Source organism: Equus przewalskii, chromosome 11 (genome assembly GCF_037783145.1).
Source record: "Equus przewalskii isolate Varuska chromosome 11, EquPr2, whole genome shotgun sequence".
In the NCBI taxonomy this organism is placed as follows: Eukaryota; Metazoa; Chordata; class Mammalia; order Perissodactyla; family Equidae; genus Equus; species Equus przewalskii.
This window is the reverse complement of record NC_091841.1, coordinates 28,314,974-28,333,204: the sequence shown is the minus strand read 5'-3', so window position 1 is coordinate 28,333,204 and position 18,231 is coordinate 28,314,974. Positions and strand designations below refer to the sequence as shown.

Below are 18,231 nucleotides of genomic sequence, written 5' to 3'. Positions count from 1 at the left end.
CCTCTCCCCTCCCTCCTCTCCCCTTTGTGGCTCCCTCTTTCTGAAAGGGTGGCTGCTAGGGGACCTCCTGGCCAGCCAGAGTGCCAGTCACCCATTGGGCATCTGCCTTCTTGACCTTGGGCTGGGCATCAAAAGATTGTCGGGCTCACCCGCCAAGAATGTCATTGAAACTCCAGCGTTCCGGCTGGGGGAGGGAGGATGAGGAGGAAGAGGGAGCCCCCCCCCCCAGCACTTTTCAGAAGAGCCCCTCCAAGGCAGGTTTCATCAGAGCTGCTGCTGATGCCCCAGAAAGTCCCCTACCCCCAACCCCAGGCCAGCTCCCCTTTCCCAGCTCTTTTTCTCCTTGTTTAGGGGAAAAAAAAGAAAGAGAAAAAAAACCCAACAACAAAGTCTGTCCCACTCCAGTGAGGTAATTGAAAACAAACTTCTTCCCCACTCCCCCCACCCCCCCACCCCAGTCCTCGCAGCGCAGAAAAGGGAAGAGCCGTCCTGGGAGTCCGGCACTGGTCATGACCACGACGACTGCTCTGACCCACAGGCTGGAGGGGCTGTGGCAGGGCTGACGGGCGCCTTGCCTCCTCTGGGGGCATCAGGGCAGGAATGGGGAGTGAAGGCTCTGATGCCATTCCAGAGAGAGGAAGCACCTTCCAGGTCTGGCCCACCACCCCCTCCCCCTTTGAAACAACAAACAACAACAAAAGCAATTTACTACAAAATGATTTAATTGCTGGTCGGGTTCTAGAGCATTCAAGCTTTGGAGACCAAAGGACTGTCCCCCAGGAAAAGTCACGAAGTGGGGATGTCTGCATGCCCCAGAGGGGAGCTGTTTCCTTTGCACTCTCCCTGGCAGCCCTCTGTAGAGGGATGAAGGCAGACTCTCCAGGGAAGCTCTAGGCTTATGGGTCCCCTAGGTATCCCGCCCAGCAAGTCCCAGCCCAGGCCTGAGGGAAGGAAGGAGGGAGAGCACTCTACAGCCAAACCACCCCTACCCCACCACCGGAAAAAACCAACAACCCAAAACCCCAAAGGCAGGAGAAAGCCAAATGTCTTTATGGGGAAGCATTTCACAAACGGGGCTCTTGGTCTGTCCATCGCCTTGAGTGGGAGCGTTCCCGCTGAGTCACCCGTGGAGCCTCTGGTGTTGAAACTGGTCCGGTGCCTTGTGCTGATTAATGAATTACGAATCCCCCACCCATGTGCACTCTCCTGGCCACTGGGAAGAAGAATGAAGAAGCTTGTGAACTTGAGGGAAAACCTTGGGCCAAGTGCCCTCTTCTTTCCTTCGAGCTGGGCAGTGGGCCGGTGGTGCCCTCTTCCTCCCCCACAGGGGGCATTGTGAGCCGGTTAGTCACCTGCCCCAGCCCCGGCGCCTTAGCCCCAGCTTTTGGAAATGGGACAGGCGGCGGGACAATAGGCAAGGGGGGCGGTCAGCCCAGACAAAGGGCAGCAGGAAAAACACCATCACTTGCTTCGAGGCCAGCTCGCTGGCATTTGAGAGAATGTGTCACTGCATTTACTCAGGGGGAGGGGGAGGGAGGGAAGGTTAGTGATGAGGAGGCAGAGGTAGGGTGAGAGAAGGGACCCCGCACGAGGCAGGGGGCAGGCACCCCAGGCTGACACCGAGGGAGAAGAAAAGGAGCGGGCGGATCACTGCCCCAGCCCCGGGAGTCTGCAGACGGACTGATGCCCTCCTCGCCCCCTCCCCCAGGGGGCCCGGGGTGGTACCGCCGCAGCCTCGCCTCACCTCACCCCCCCTCGGTGTTGTGGGAGGGAGAGGAGCCCCAGAAGCCCTCCCTTCCCTCCTCCCCCCGCTTCCCCCCACCCCGGGGAGGGCCGCTACAATTTGTGGTTACAGCTTTACACGTCAGAAAAAAAAAAAAAGTTTGCAGAATGTCCCACACCGAAAAAAAAAAAATCCTAAACCGAGGGAAAAAAACCTGCGAGTGGGCCTGGCGGATGGGATTATTAAAGCTTCGCCGGAGCCGCGGCTCGCCCTCCCACTCCGCCAGCCTCCGGGAGAGGAGCCGCGCCCGCCGGCCCGGCCCCCAGCCCCATGGACCTCCGAGCAGGTAGGAGCCAGGCGTCCGAGGCCCCGGCCCCCGCCCCCGCCCGGGAGCCGCGAGATCCGCTTCCGTCGCTGCCCGGACCCCGAGCCGGGCCGGGCGGGCGCCGGGGCTGCCCCCGCCTGCAGGGCTCGGGCCGGGGAGGCACGGCCGGCGCCCTCAAGAGGGGCCGGGCGGGGACGCGGCATTCCTGCAGTCCGGTCGGCGGGCCGGGAGGTGGCCGCGAGCGCGGCGGGGAGCCCGGCGAGCCGCAGATCTGGGGAGCCGCCACCTGGAGCCCCAGCGAGGCGGGGTCCCGGGGATCCCGGCGGACAGAGTCCCGCGCAAAAGCGGGGCGAGCGAGTCCGAGGCGGGGAGCGGGGCTGCGGGGGGAGGGGGCCGGGAGAGGAAGAGGGAGGGCGGGCGGGAGGCGGGGGAGCCCGAGGCCGGGCCGGCGGGAGGCAGGGGAGGCCGACACCTCGGGCCGCGCCGCTCTCCCTCCCCGGCCGCCGGGAGGGTGGGCGGGAAGGAGGGCGGGCGAGAGGAGAGAGGAGGGCGGAGGGCGGAGGGCAGAGCCGGCCGGGCCGGGCCGCGGGACTTGCGGCTCCCTCGCTGCGCGCCGCGCGGCCGGAGCCCACCATGCTGCCCGCGGCCGCGGAGCCGGCGGCAGGTAGGGGCGGGCGGCGGGGCGGGTGGCGTCCGCGAGCCCCGGGCCGGCCCGCCGTGGCCTGGGAGTCATTAGTGCGGGGCGCGGGGGGGCAGGCGCAGGCCGGCCGGACCGGGCAGGAAAAAGCCCGTCACCGGCCGGGGAGCGGCGGCAGCGGCGCTCGGGCCGGCGGCCCGCGGAGGGCGGGCAGGGAGTTGACGCGCGGGAAAGGGCAGCGGCCCGGCCGAGCCCGGAGCCCGGCGCCCCGGACCCCGCCCCCGCCCCCGCCGCCGGGAAGGGAGCGACCGGGCGGGAGCGGGCCGGGGGCGGGGCCGGGGGCGCCGGGGCCACACAGGGGGAAGGCGCCGCCGCCACGGGAGGGGGCCGGGAGCGAGAGGTCACCGCCTGCGGGGTGGGCCGGCGAGTGGCCGCGCCGGGCCGCTCGAGGGAACCCCAAGTCCCCCGGGCCTCGCCTGAGTTCCCTCATCTCTCCTCTCCCCGCCTTCCTTCCCAGCAACTCCACACTGCGCTCCAGAAGCCCTCCCCACACCCCCAATCCCAGAGGACCCGTCCCTGTTTCCTTCTGCGCCCAGCCTGGCCCTGCCCCCTGGGGTAGGAGGGGGGCTGCCAGGAGGGGACAGAGGCTGGAGGTCCGGCGCGGTCCGAGCCTCAGACAGAGGCTGTAGGTGGGGGACACTGGACACACTCCTCTGTCAGGTGTTCTCTGACCCTGACCCAGACGGCTGACATCTCCTTGCTTTCAGTGCCCCCGACAGACCCCGCTCCCCTCCCAAGCACACACTGCCCTCCCTCGGGACACAGGGACACATTCCTCTGCCAGAACAGACCCGCTCCCCCCACTGGCTCAAACACCCTTGCTGACCAGACCCGCTCCCCCCACTTGCTCAGACACCCTCGCTGCCTGGAGCCACACACTCGACCAGGGAGGAAACAGCCACCAGGCAGAGATGGCAGCAACTGTCACCCAGCAACCCCAGAAGCTTGTCCTCCTGACTGGTGTAATGCCCGCCCCTCTCCCCCACACGCAGAGCCCCGCACTCCTGCCCGGTTCACTCCTGCCCGGTTCACACCTCGGCACACCACCCCTCCACACCAGCTCCTCTGTTAGTGACACTTCACATTCCTCCCCACAATCCCACCTGCCTGTTCGCACCCTGGCCCCAGCTCCCCGAGCCCCTCCCACACCTCTGGATAACAACACCCTTTCAAACTCACCACACACTTGCCCAAGTATTTCCTTCACTTACCTGGTCCCCCCCCCCCACCGCCTGGCTTTCAGCTGGCTGCCCAGCGTCCCCAGGCTTCACCTGCTCTCCCTGAGCACACTCAGCGTTCTCCTGCGGCATGACCTGGAACACTCTCACTCCAACCAAAGCCCGCCTCCTTGTGTCCCTATTGACTTCACAAGGCAGGGCCGCTGGCCCGCCGTCTGCTTCTTTCTCTGGGCCTCAGTTTCTTCTTCTGTCACGTAGACCGGAGGAGAAGGGCAGGGAGGGGCTGCTGAAGAGGACAGCAGAGATGGAGCCCCCATGGTTTGGCTGAGAGGAACTTCAGTGTGCACAGTGCAACTCCCTCAGGCAAGCCCAGGGACCTGACGGGCTGGTGGCAAAACTAGGTCTCCTAACTTTTGGGCACATGGGCACCCTCTCATTAAGCCACTTCTCAGCCGCCTGGGAGATAGGGAACCAAGGAGAGGACGGAAGGGAGAGGAGGAAGAGAGGGGAAGGCAGCCAGCCCGGAGGACGAGGCAGGACAGGCTGTTCTGTGGGCTTTTCCCTAGGAAGGCAGTCGGGAGGCACCCCCAAGGGCCATTTCCTACAGTCTCAATGCCTGGGTCTCACACCACAGTGGACACACCACCCCCCAAACCGCTTCATTCCCCCAATTCCCCTCAGCAGACCCTCCAGAGTCCCCAGGATGCTGGGCCTGGTTTGGCCTGAGAGCAGGGCCTTTCCTTCTGGCTCCCACATTTAGCCCAAAGCCTCTGGAGCTCTTGTGATGCCTCCGTGGCTCCCACGTTTTTGGCTGATAGCTCTTAGCCACCAATCCCAGGTGCAGAGTCTCCTGGCTGACTTGTCCTGCCCACTCTGACCACCTTGGCACATCTGCACTGCTGAGCCCCCCGCCCCCTCCTCACTGAGTGAGGTCAGCTTGGGGGATACAAGCCCCAGGCTGAAGGGCAGCTGGCTAAAGGCTTGCGTCCGAGCGTATGCCTGCCTGTGCAGCCGTGTCAGGGTGGCCATGCGCTTGCGTGGGCTGAGTATGTGTGTGTGTGTTCATGAGGGGGGGCCTCGGTTCCCAGGGCCCAGGGATCTGGATGGAATTAGAGGCTGGCCCGCAGGGCGGGGGCCAGGATGGGGGGTGGGGGGGGGTGCAGCAGGAAACGTGAGCTGCACTCATTAGCTCCTCACGTGCTCAGCCGGATTTATAAACACAGGGGAAGACGGGATGTAAACAATCAGTGGGCAGCAGCCAGAGGCAGAGCTGGGGCGGGGGGGCCGGGCAGGGGGCCAGGACTGGGGGAGGGGGCCCAGGACACAGCCCCCAGTGACTGGGTCCACCTGCACACCAGGAGCCTGGAGAGGAGGATGGATGAGGGCTCCAGGGTGCCCACCACACTCTCCCTCCTAGGGACGCAGGCAAGCTGCGGGCTGCGCCAAGTTCCAGTGCTTACAACTAAAGCACAGGTGTCCTCTGCCCCACGCGGCTTTCAGCTTTGCTGCCTGAGATATGGGGACAGCTTGCCCAGAATGAAAGCTGTCGTAATGGAGGGTAGAGCCCTGTCCCCTGTCTCCTCTCCTAGCCTCTTCTCCCTCTGGATTTCTGAGACTTCTTCCCTCTCTCTGGTTCTCTCCACGGGTGGGTCGGTCGGATCCTTCTGCTCTCTCCCCTGCCCCCCTCCCCAGCCTGCAGTGACAGTTACCTCAGAACTGAAATATTCCTGGAAACACCGGCCTCGTCTGGTTAATTTCATGAGCCGTTTTTCTGCCCAGATGATTTAGCTCTTGTTTATCCAAAGGTTTCTCCCCCTGCTGTCCCTGTGTAGGGAGCCAGTCCTCCCCAGGGATCTCCCACAGGGCCCAGAAGGGGAGGGGGAGAAGCAAGCCAGGAGCTGGGTTCCTGACCAACCCCACCATGGGACAGGCAGAGCCCAGTCCCAGAACTCTGGCCAGCAGGGCTGCCCAAAGCAGGGCTTCAGCTGGGACCCCCCAGCATTGCCACTAACTGTGAGCGAGGCCAGACTCAGTCCTGAAAGCTGCCTCAAGGCTGGAAGGGGCATTGCCCACCTCAGCAGGTCTCCAAACTCTGAAACGAACCCCAAATTGTACCCACAGGAACCTGGAGGCGACTCAGCCAGATAGCCAGGCTGAGGGCAGCCCAAGGCTTCCTGCAGAGGAGAATGGCTTGGAGTTGTTTTGGGATGTGAAGAACCACTGTGAATAGAAAGAATTCAGAGAGTCAGCAAGAGCTAGGGATGGAAAGGAAGAATGAGGACCGAGCCTTTAGGAGGGAAGCCACAGGCTGCAGATGAGGACGAGGAAAAGGGGAGCCTGTCTCCCCAGGGAGCACTTATGTGCCTGACTCTGCTCTCTGTCCTAAAACACACATGCTTGCAGGGCACACATGCACAAACTCACACCCTCAAGCCAACAGCCCTAAATCATGGGGGCAGGGTCCCTGAGACTAGTGGCACCCCTTCTCCCAAGCTCCATCAGTAAAGCCAGCCAGTCAAGCATCTGAAAGCGTCAGGACTGGGGCCAGCCCAGTGGTACAGCGGTTAAGTTTGCACATTCTGCTTCCACGGCCCGGGGTTCGCCGGCTCGGATCCCGGGTGCGGACATGTCACTGCTTGGCAAGCCATGCTGTGGTAGGCGTCCCACGTATAAAGTAGAGGAAGATGGGCATGGATGTTAGCTCAGGGCCAGTCTTCCTCAGCAAAAAGAGGAGGATTGGCCGTAGTTAGCTCAGGGCTAATATTCCTCCAAAAAAATAAAAAAATGAAAGAGTCAGGACTGACCAGTTGGGCCACAGCGGAAGTCACCACCTGACACCTACACTCTGTTCTTTCTCTTTTTCTTTTTTTTTGTCTTGTTTCTTAACTCCAAACCTATCCCAACTCTGAGTACAGTCCAACTTATTTCTAACCATGAAAGCAATATGTCATTATAGAACATTTGAAAGTATAAAATATAACCTAGAAGAAAGAAACCACTCATGATCTCAGACCTATCCAAGCTTAAAACCCACACTAGCCCTACTCCTAGTGACACGCTGTGCATCGCCCCATCTGACATCTAAATCAACAGATTCACAAACCTTAGTCCCAGCCAGCCTTCTGCCTGCCCAAGCCTAACCACATCCCCAGCTGGACTCAAACCTCAACCACACTCAGTCAGCCAAATCCCAATAAACTAACCTGAAACTTTACAAGTAACCCAGCCCTTAAACCTAACCTAGCTCAATGCCAAGTACAACCTTACCCTGTCCTAACCCTGCCTGCCTGTACCCAGTTCCAATGCCCACTGAATCCTAGCCTAATGCTCTTGACCTTGGACCTCACCTAAAAGCCTGGAAAATCATATTTTCCCAAGTGCCTATGTCCTCACAGCCCTGACCCCTGGCCTCTGGCATCCTGGGATACCCAAACTCTCCAGCACCATCAGCTGACAAGCCCACCTCATCAAATTCTCTCTCTCTCTCTTCATTGCAGGCTGATCAGAAGGCCTCCTTCAGGTCAAACTTTCCCCATCTAACACGCTAGATAAGAATGGGGCAAACCTCCATACTGTAGCCAGTCCCTGGAGTGAATGCTAAATCTCCTTCAGTCTAACCCTATCCTCCACTTTCCGCACCCAGGAATCATATCCCATCACTGACTACACGAGCCAGCCCTGTGTCCCTCAGCCTGACCTCAGTGGTCTAACCCTACATCTTGCCTCCTATGGCTCGACTCAGATGCATTCTCGGGCAGCCTGTCTCTTGTGCCCCTTCCAGGGCTGACTGCTCTCAGCTGGCAGCTCTGACATGTGCTGTTTCCTACCCCTCACCCCCACCCGCCCACAGCTGCAGTGGGCCTGGGAAGCTGGGAGAGGAGGCTGAGGTACAACTGGACCCTGGGAACACTGATTTGCAGTCCCTAGGCCTGGCCCCGTCCATCGGTGCACACACACATACGTGTTGGCACACATACAGTGACTCTTTCTTAGCTGACACACAAATATACTCTCCAGTGTCTACTGGTAAACACACACGCACACAGGCCAAGTCTTCGTCCTCAAACACATACATGCCTCCACACACACACACACATACACACTTTCTCGGGCCAGGAATGCTTCCCTCCTCCATCCCCCCTGCCTCCCATCTGGCGTCCCACCCTCACCCCCCCTCCCAGCCCAAGGTGGGGACAGACACCTGAGGGGCTGCCAGCTGCTTCCTCGATGGGGCCCGCCCTCATGCTTCTTGCCCATCCTGTCCACAGGGGACTCGTGGGGGATGCTAGCTTGCCTGTGCACCGTACTCTGGCACCTCCCTGCAGTGCCAGCCCTCAATCGCACTGGGGACCCAGGGCCTGGCCCCTCCATCCAGAAAACCTATGACCTCACCCGCTACCTGGAGCACCAACTCCGCAGCTTGGCTGGGACCTACGTGAGTATCCAGGGCAGCTTAGGAGTCTGGGAGTTGGGTAAAGGATGAGAAGAGGAGTTGGGGGAAGAGAGACAGAATGGTAGAGGGATCTTGGCGAATGATGGGGTGATGAGGAGGGGCCCTTTTGCTCCACGCAGGCTCCGTGTCGTGTCTGGCCTATCTCCTGCCCTTCCCTCTTAGGTGCCCCCTCCTCCCCATCCCTGGCCCCAGGACTAGGCATGTGGGCAGGCCTCGCACCCGCCTTGGCCCACTGCCCCACTGGCTGCCAGCCCAGCCACCCGCCTCCCCCTGGGGGCCGGGGAAATCTCCTCTGTTTACACCGTGTTGTGGTGTCTCTCGCACGGGCGGGGCTGGGTGGGGATGGAGGGGCCCCACCTCCCATGCCTGTGTTCCAGCTCGCCTCTGCCCCAGACCTGGGGCCCTGCTGCTCTGGACCCTTGGGCCTCCCTTCTGTCTGCCTCTCCCATCCTAGCTGGGCCTCCTAGGGGGGACTTGGGGGAAGGTGGCTGCAGGGAACCCAGGCCAGTAGTGGCAGGGGGTTCAGGGTGTGGATGGAAGTTGGGCCGTAAGGATTTGGGGGCAGTCCAGAGGTGTTCAGAGAGCCCAAGAGAAGGAAGGAGGGTCAGAGTTGTTGAGGACCATGGGGAACCGGCCCCCTCTTCCCGTGTTCCTCTTCCACATCCCAGGCCCTACTCTGGAGCCAGGGAGAGAGAGGGGAGGAGGGTGGCGGGGGAGCTGGCTCCAGCCCCAGGATACACCGAGGAAATTAGTTTGTCTCTGTGCTTGTCAGCGTGTGAACCGCCCCCCGGGCCCTTGCCTATCCCAGGCCTCGCCCCTATCGTCTCCCTTTCTCTCCCGCCTGAAACTCTCCCTCAGCCCTTTCCCTGGGCCCCAGGCCTCTCCCCGGAGGGTTGGCAAGGCTCTGTCCTCTTCTCTAGACTGTCTTCCATACCCTTCCTCCTGCCCTACTCATGAGACTGCCTCAGTTTCTTCCTTCTACAGCCCTGCTCCTACGAGCCCTTCCTTGGGGAGTTAGGGAGTACCTTCTGTCCCCCACCTTTCAGCTTCAAGAGGCAAACGGAGCCCTGATGCCCACGGGCCCTCTGCCTTCCACCCTCTTTTCCCTCTCTGGTTTCCCCATCCAGAAAACCTTTGCTTGACTCTGCTACCCCCTCTAGCTCCCGATCCTTTTTCTCTCCTGGCTTTCCCTGCCAAATTTCTCGAAGGAGTGGTCTGCCTCCACTTCCTCTCCACCCACTCACTCCTTAACCCCCTGCAATCTGGCTTCCAGGCCACTGAATCGGTTCTCTCCAAGGTCGTCAGGCACCTCTTCTTCCCAAACCCTACAGCACTTTCTCAGGCTCATTCTCCCTGCTCTGTCTTTTACAGCCACTCTGTTGAGCACTGCTGCCTTCTTGAACTCCTCTTCTTGACTCTGCACTCTTCTCGTCCACCTTCTACCTCTGCAGCCCAGCCTCCTGGTCCTCGTGGCTCCTCTTCCTCTCTGCCCGGTCCCTGGTGGGCACTCTCCTGAGGCTTGCACACACAGCCAATCAGCGCATCCTTCCTGAGTATCTCCCGAGTGTTCTTCTCTCTCTACACCTCTCCATAGGAGAGCTCATCACCTCACTGCTGCAACTGTCACCTCCATGCAGATGACATCCCTGGAGAAACTTAGGGGAGGCCTGTGAACAGAGAGGCCTAGCATGGAGATGGAGCCAGTGTCAGGTGACATAGGAAATAGAAGCTTGGGGGCAGGTATGTGCTGGCAGTGAGCTGGCTGCTTCGCCCTCCTCCGTCCCCATCGCCCTCTCCTTTTCACAGCTTAACTACCTGGGCCCCCCTTTCAACGAACCTGACTTCAACCCACCTCGGCTGGGGGCAGAGACTCTGCCCAGGGCCACTGTCAACTTGGATGTGTGGCAAAACCTCAGTGACAAACTTCGGCTGACCCAGAACTACGAGGCCTACAGCCACCTTCTGTGCTACCTGCGTGGCCTCAACCGCCAGGCCGCCACAGCCGAGCTGCGCCGCAGCCTGGCACACTTCTGCACCAGCCTCCAGGGTCTGCTGGGCAGCATTGCGGGTGTCATGGCAGCTCTGGGCTACCCACTGCCCCAGCCTCTGCCTGGGACTGAGCCCACCTGGTCTCCTGACCCTGCCCACAGCGACTTCCTCCAGAAGATGGATGACTTCTGGCTGCTGAAGGAGCTGCAGACCTGGCTGTGGCGCTCAGCCAAGGACTTCAACCGGCTCAAGAAGAAGATGCAGCCTCCAGCAGCTGCAGTCACCCTGCGCCTGGAGGCCCATGGCTTCTGATCTCTGACCTTTACCACCTTCTCTTTCCCCTCCTCCTTCAAACCCTACTCCCACTCTGGGAGGGAGAAACCTGTGTGCCAACACTCGTTGAGCCAGGAGACAGAAGCCATGAGCCTCTGGCCCTCCCCAGACTTGGAGGAGGGTGTGATGCAATAAGGCCTGTCCCCTCCCCGCTTCCCAAAGTCCTACAGGTCTGGGGAAGAGGTGCAATAGGCCCCATCCCATTTCCACAGGAAGTAATGCTCAAGGGAGCCCGAAGTGGTTCAAGTTGGCGCCAAGGCTCTTACAGCTTCCTGCTTCCTGCCTACCACTTGCCAGTGCCCACCTAGCCCCTCGAGTGGCACGTCTAGGAAGCATGCCTGTAGGGAAGGGAGGGGGCCACCATAGCACATGCCTTTCTGGGGTGAAGCCCTATGGCTGCCCCACTCTCCTTAGATGGGTGTTGCTCTCCTACCCCCAAATAACTCAATACGTCAATTCAGGAAACAAACACGGTGGCAAGTCCAAACAGGAGGAGATGGGATTGCAAATGGAAGAGGTGGGGGTCCGCATTGGAGGTAATACTCAAAGCAGAGGGGCAGGGGCAGACTGGACCCAGGGGTCACCAAGGCAATCCGTGGCACAGGGTGGCAACCAAAAGGACCTTGCCTTGCATTTTCTTGCCGGCATCACAGTGCCCCCTCTTTGCCCCCTTCCCAGGGTATCTGTGGGTTGCCCAGGCTGGGGAGGGCAACCATAGCCACAGCCACAGGATTTCCTGAAAGTTTACATTGCAGTAGCATTTGGGGTGCAGGGGGCAGCTCCCCCAGGCCCTGCCCTCCAAGCCCCACCCACTCATGACTCTAAGTTTGTTGTATTAATATTTATTTATTTGGAGATGTTATTTATTAGATGATATTTATTGCAGAATTTCTATTCTTGTATTAACAAATAAAATGCTTGCCCCAGAGCTGCGTCTCTTTGCTTGGCCTTGCCCCTCTTCCTGACTCTCGTCACTTGTTCTCCTGGCCCTTCACCGTCCTGGTGACGGAGGTGAACCACCACCTCTGGTGGAGAGCCTGGAAGGCCCGGGGGGCTCAGGAGGGGCGGAGAGCTTGGGCAAGAGGCTCTCTCCCTCCCTCCACCGGGTGGATGTACATACAGCAGGCTTCTCTCCTGCTCCGTCCACCAACACCAGGTTCCTTTAGTCCTCCCCAGTATCTTGTCTGTTTCTTTGCTCAGTCGGCCTCACCTCTCTGGATTGCTTTAATGGTCTTATAGGTCTGTCTCCCTACAGAGTTTTCTATCTGCCCCTCCAGTGCGCTCTCCAAGCAGTCAGCTCCGCGCATTCAACCCTCAGCTTCCCCAGGACCCCCACCTGTGGTGGCCCACTGGCGCCCCCCAGGAGTGACCCTAGCCTTCACAATACCCTTCATCTCCTAGGGAGGACGCTAGACTGCGGCCAAGTCACAAGTCTCCACTGTGACTTTACTCCTTTCTCTGCAAGTAAGGCGGCAGATTAGGGGGCAAGAGAAAAACTCCTATTGGACTACAAGTGAATGGGAAAGATGCTATTCAAGGGATGACCTAAATTGAAATCCCAGGTTCATAACCTAGTAGCTGAGTGACCTTGGATAAATTACTTAAAGCTCTCTATTCTCCAGTTTTTCCATCTGTAAAGTAGGGATAATTAAATACCATTATAAGATTGCTGGAAAGGATAAGAGAAATAATAAAGGTAAGATGCTTGGCTGCAGCAGCAGCAATTGGTAATTACAGATTATTCGGGACATATCAATCAGCACATCATGAGTCTCTAGTGAAGAGCCACTGGGTAAATTAATGGGCTAACTGCTCCCAGGTAATACATGGGTATTTTACAAGGGCCTCCTGGAGACAGTGCCCTAAGCGAAGGAAGTAACAAATGATGGTGATGTCAATCAGTTGACAAATGTTTTAAAGACCTAATTACCAGCCCATCACTGCTAACTGGTGTAGGAAAGCCAAAAGAAGTCCAAGACCTGGCTTGGCTCCCGGCCTTGCGGAGCCTGTGGTTCTATCCTGGAAGAGAAGACCAGCTTGCCTGAAATAAGCAGGACAGAAGCACACGTGCAACATGCACAGGGAAGTTCCGACAGTTGTGTGAGCCGTGGAAAAGGCAGCGGTCAGAGTATAGCTGCGGGAGCTATTGGACTGGCTTGTGGGTAGGGCGAGCCACTCTCTGCTGAATGTCCCTGAGTCACCTGACCCAAGTTGGAGGAAACATGTCTGCCCTTAGGGGTCCAGGCAGAGACATCTGCCCTGGCATGGCCAGGGGCACCTTCAGGCCCTGCCTCCTGCCCTACAAGACAGAAAGGAGAGGGCATCTGGCCTGTCCCCGTGCAGGGCAAAATGAGTAGCAGCCTGTAAGGTGTAAGGCACCAAGCAAAGGGCAGTACGGAATACAGGGAGAAGGAAGGTATGCCCCACACTACTGTACTGTGAGCTTCTTGGGGGCAGATTCCAAGTCTTCCCCATCTCTTTATCCTAGCACCCAGCTGAGGGTCACTCCCAGAGAAGGTGTTCAATTAGCATGTTGAATAAAGCAATCTGGAAAAGGGAGTAGGAGCTGCCCTCCCCGCAAATGCTAGAAGCCAGGGCAGAATTTGATTAAGTGCAGAAAGACCCAAGCAAAATACCATGGAAGTCAAGGAAGGAGTGATGGAGGGCCCTGCTAGTTTGTGAGCCCTACCGGGAGGCAATGGTGTCTAAAGTCACGGCTATAATATTTCCAATGCCTGGCACACAGTAGGTGCCTTCACATAACCAGGAGAGGTGGGATTTGACACTGTTCTTGGAGGCTGGGCAGGACAAGGGTTAGTTGAGTGTGTTTTTCTTCCTTTTAAGCAGGTAGCATCTTGAGGGCAGGCTCCACAATTTATTCATCTTTGCATCTCTACAGCATTTTAGCACAATGCTGGGTGCAGACTAAAGTTCTCGATAATTTGATTTAATCTGATTGAAAAAGCGTCAAGACAATAGTGTATTAGAAGTCAAGAGAAGAGAGTTTTAAACAGGTAGTTGATCAACACTGTCAGATGCCCCAGAAGAACTGAGAGAAGAATACAGGGAAAATCCACTGCCTTTGGTAATCAAGAAGTCACAGGTGACCTTTCCAGGAGCAGTTGAGAAGCAGACACCAAATTGTGAGACTCAAGAAGGAAACAGTGAGAAGGAGGTAGAAGAGGTAAATATACTCCCTCAGGAGTTTGGTGGCAGAGGGAACATGTAGAGGTAGCAGGATCATAGGAGGTGTTCTTTTGGTTGGTTGGTTTGCTGTCGCTGTGTTTCAACAGAAGAGATCTAAACATGTCATTGCTGTGTGAGGGGTGGCGGCTGGAGAAGTGAGAGGCCTGAAGCGTGGAATCAGGGACAGACAGGAGAATCAAAAGCATTGCTGGGCAGCCATGTGGAACCAGGTGACACAAGCACACACATCTGTGTCGTGGGCCCATTCAATATGGATTGTGACATTCTCCAGCAAGCCAGAGATCGCCAGAGGTGGGGACAGAGTGTAGAGAGGGCCTTTCCCAAGGCTGAGGACTGACAAGGGAGGAATGGCAGAGAAGCAAGGGGCAAGAGTCTCTAGAGGGCTAGAAATTGTACTGTGGAGAGGCTGTGAGCCATGCAGGGTGAGGGAGTGACCGGGGAAAGGCGGGGAGTGCTGGAGTTCACTCCCCGTGAGGATGCAGAGGTGCATCCTAAGGAGCAAGGCAGGGTGGACGCAGACAGCCCAGGCAGAAAGGGCGCCTCAGTTTGACTTCCTGAACCCTCCCCCAAATAGCTCCCTACTGATGGTGTCAGGGGTGTGAGGCCCTCTCCGGATTTGGCACTGTGGACCACAGAGCAGGCAGTGCCTGGTAAATGACAGCTCGTCAGGCTTTCCGGTGAATGAGTTTGTCATTGGTTCTCCATCCACAGCTGCTTCAGGAGAGGCAGTGAGTTTTCATAGGTGCTCTTAGGTTCCACCTCTTAAGTATGGCCTTATAGTCAGGGGCCCAGGTATGCAGAAGTCAACCTAAGACCCTGGCATACCTGTGCCCTGCAGTGTCATGGGGGAGGCAGTTATCTCTAGAAGTCCTTCTGTTCCCAGGGAGCCTAGGGACAGTGGGATGGAGGGAGAGAAAGCCCTCCTCTCTGTCATTTCGAGATAGCACGGAGTGGATTAGAAATCTCATCGGCATCCTGGGGACCTGGAAACACCCCTGTGTTTTAGAGGATGCACACAAGATGGAGAACTGTCCCTTGGGAGACGCAACTCCTAGGAGGGTAAGAGTGAGAACAGAAGAGGCTCTGATGCGGGGTGGCAAAAGGTAGTCACGCCTTGCCTGCTTCCTGCTTTTTCCAAGACTGACTTAGGGCTCCCTCTGTATGTGAGGAGGCTCATTCAAGCACTCATCTCACACTCACACACACACACACATTCACCCGCTTGCCACTGTCACCCCAAATAGGGGCGGGCCAAAGGAGGCCCTTGTTCCCCTTAACCTAGAGGGCAAGAGCCAGTGATCTGGGCCTGGCTGAATGCTCTGATAGGTGGCTCCCCCTTAGCTCCCCCTTCTTCTCTGGAGCCACAACTTTCCCTGCCTTTGTCCCTTCAATTCTTGAGCTCCCTGACTCAGCCTGGTTCCCCAATTTCCCAGCAGTGGACAAAGCCCTTGTCAGTGGGGTAGGGGTGGGTGGGGACAGTGAGGGAGTAACTGTGAGCTTTAGAACCAGAGTTCCAGTCCTTCCCTCGTCTCAACTTTCAGGGTCCCTCAGCCCCCCTAGTCCAGAGGTCACCCCTAGGCCCCTCCCCAGCTTACCCTGATCTCCAAGGTCTGGCTGATGGAGTGGAAACTAGGACCTTCCTACCAGCTGGACAAAGTCTGACACCTGGTGGCCAAGGTGAAGAATGGTCAGAAGGGCCCCTTTTTTAATTTCCTGGGAACTTCTCTAGAGTCAAGGCAGCCTAGGTGAAAGGGGAGGTGACAGGAGGAGGTTTGGAGGGGGTGGTTGGGACAGGGCAGAAGAGACATCCAGTGGCAGAAAAATTCAGACCCAGGGAAACCTTTGCCTTCCATCAAGCCCACTAGGCCACAGAACCTGGGGCAGGGAGAAGTGGGATGTGTGGGAGGGTCGTGAGGGACGAGGAGGAGCTGCCTGAAAGAATTTTGGCCCACAGGGTGGGGAATGGGGCCCAGGGTGTGTGAGTATGTTGGGGCTGGGAGTGTGAGTCTGGCTGCCCAGAATCTCCAGCTCAGGGTGGGTGGCAGGGCCTGAGGGCCTGAGGAAGGGGGGTGCTGGGGCTACACCTCACAGCCCACTGGGCCCCTGCAGCTGCTTCCCTCCCTCCACCTGCCCCTACCTTCCTAGCTCTAGCTGGCTCTCCCCACAAGCCCTGTTGTGAGCTGGGGGAGGGGAAGGGGCTTTTAGGGCTCATGTGCAGTGCTGAGAAATGACACCCCCCACCACATCCTGCCATTGTCTGAGCTAAACCAGGCCTAATCTCCCTTCCCCTTGGAGCAGTCTGTGGTGGGCCTCAGCCCACCTCCGTAGAAGGTGCTGGGCTTCTGTTTCAGTTCTTTTCACTCCTTTTCCCCCAACTTTGGCCTTGGCCACGAAGCAAGGGCCTTGAGTGTTCCCAGGCCAAGGTGCAAAGGTCACTCCTGCTAGTCCCATCATCTGCCTCTAGGGGTCAGGGCTGACACAGCAACCTACACCTAAGTCTCAGGAAATTCCCTGGAGAGAGAGGTTAGCCCCCCAACTCAGACCTCAGGCCTGGCCCTTCAGCCACAAGTTGGAACTGTGACAGGCTCCAGGACAGCAGTTTTGGGGACAGGCCAGGAGGCTGCCTGAGGGGTTCCAGGAAGGAAGGTGATAGGGAGCAGACAGGGTTGGGGGCGTAAAGAAGGAAAAAAACCCCAGGATGGGCAGGCCAAGGTCTGGTCTAGTTGCCAGCACACCGTAGGGATCCAGATGCCAAGTCAGGGAAAGATGCCAATTGGACAGGGATGGTTCCAAAACCCCTGGTGACAACTCCTTCAAGCCTAGGGGCTTGAGCCACTGCTGTCTGACTAGGAGAGGAGTGCAGTGCTGCCTGTGGAGAGTCCCCTCAACTCCAGGCCAGAAAGCCAGTCCTAGGGTACCTGCACTGAGCTCACCACCCTGATTCTCCTTCTTGGGGCTGGGGTCATCTGAAGCCCAAGGGAGACATTTTTCAGGCTGGGTGGGAGAAGCTAGCAGGGTCTGAGCCAGGCAGCGCTGGGGGCAGCTGGCAGGGATGGCCCAGACAGTGCCCACAGAGCAGGTCAGGGTGCCAGAGGGGAGAGGGAATAGGCTCCGGCGGCAGCAGGAGCCGCTGTGGCCGCCCAGCGGCACACCCTATTTCACGCTCCCTGGGCGGTGGCAGGGCCCCACGGCTATCAGCTTTCAGGGGTGGGAGGGACCAGGAATGAGGAGGGGTCTGCCTCACCCATGGCTCCCTACTCCCTCAGGGCTTTGTGGGCTCAGGAGTTGGGTGCCACACACCTCTGGGAACACCCTCTGGGGAGGAGGTGGTCAGTCCCACAGAGCCTGGGCACCATCCCTCCACAGAGTGCTCAGTGCCTGACTGGACCCCACACCTGAGCCATTGCCAGGCCCAGTGACAGGGCTCCCTGCTGCCCTCCCCAGGCAGCAGGGCCCCTGCCTCCCTCGGTGTGGGCCCCACTTAGTCCAGGAGGCAGATGAGGGGATTAGACCAGGCCCAGCCCAGACAATAAAGCAGCGACGGGCCCTCCAGCTCCATGCAGCGCGCCCACGAGCTCTCACTCCTCCACTCCGCCCTCCTCAAGGAAGTAGATGGGGAGAGCCCGGCAGGAGGAGGCCCCTGAAGACGTGGCTTGCTCCTGCTCCTCCCCTCTGGTGGTCCACTCTCCAGAGCGTTGTCCTCCCTGTGCCCACCCAGACCCCAGAGTGACGGCAGGGGGCAGGCAGAAGTCTCCGAGCAGGCCCTCGCACCTTGGAAGGAAGAATTAGATGGGATTCTAGAGGTCGATTAGAGCTGGGCCAGTCCCTGTGCTGATTCCCAGACTCCCACTGGCCAGCACTTTCGCCTGCTGCCAGGAAGTTGGTGAGGGGGAGGCGGGTGTAGGGGTGAGTCAGCGATGACAGGAGCCCAAGGGACAAAGGTCATGGGTGGAGAATTGCAAGACAGTGTTTACAGCAGCCCGCCTCCTCCAGGAGGTCTTCCAGTGCTAAACCAGCCCTGTGGTCCAACCCATCTCTGACCTACCCTTCCCTATCTCCCGTTTGTTAGGAATTTTATCCTTGTACTGACTTGCGTCCTGTCTGCCTGCCCTGTTAGCCTGTGAGCTCCTGGGGGGCATGGAGGAGCTGTGCTTTAACTGGGGCCCCACAGTGCCTATCAGCGCTTCCTACTGTCAAGAACCATTTCACATTATTTTAGCTGAGGATGTGGGAAAGTGCCTGGCACGGTCCTTGGCACACTGTCAGTGCCACGTGAGTATTCGGTTTACTGTTGGTATTCGCTGCTCATATCTCACATTAGTGTGA

At 58.6% G+C, this 18,231-nt stretch overlaps 2 protein-coding genes across 3 annotated transcripts in view; one reads left to right on the top strand and one right to left on the bottom strand.

Annotated features, from left to right (window-relative positions):
• The window catches only part of RAD9A (RAD9 checkpoint clamp component A), a 59,569-nt gene that overhangs the window by 16,282 nt on the left and 25,056 nt on the right, over positions 1 to 18,231 (bottom strand). The gene's annotated exons all lie outside the window — the stretch shown is intronic.
• Positions 1,826 to 11,626, top strand: CLCF1 (cardiotrophin like cytokine factor 1). Of its 2 annotated transcripts, none has more exons than XM_070565599.1 (3): positions 1,826 to 2,069; positions 8,192 to 8,358; positions 10,183 to 11,626. In XM_070565599.1, the coding sequence occupies exons 1-3, from the start codon at positions 2,054 to 2,056 to the stop codon at positions 10,675 to 10,677; spliced, it is 678 nt and encodes a 225-aa protein (XP_070421700.1). In that variant the 5' UTR covers positions 1,826 to 2,053; the 3' UTR covers positions 10,678 to 11,626. The 2 variants fall into 2 exon arrangements, with proteins under 2 accessions (XP_070421700.1, XP_070421699.1); XM_070565598.1 differs by lacking the exon at positions 1,826 to 2,069 and adding an exon at positions 2,584 to 2,712.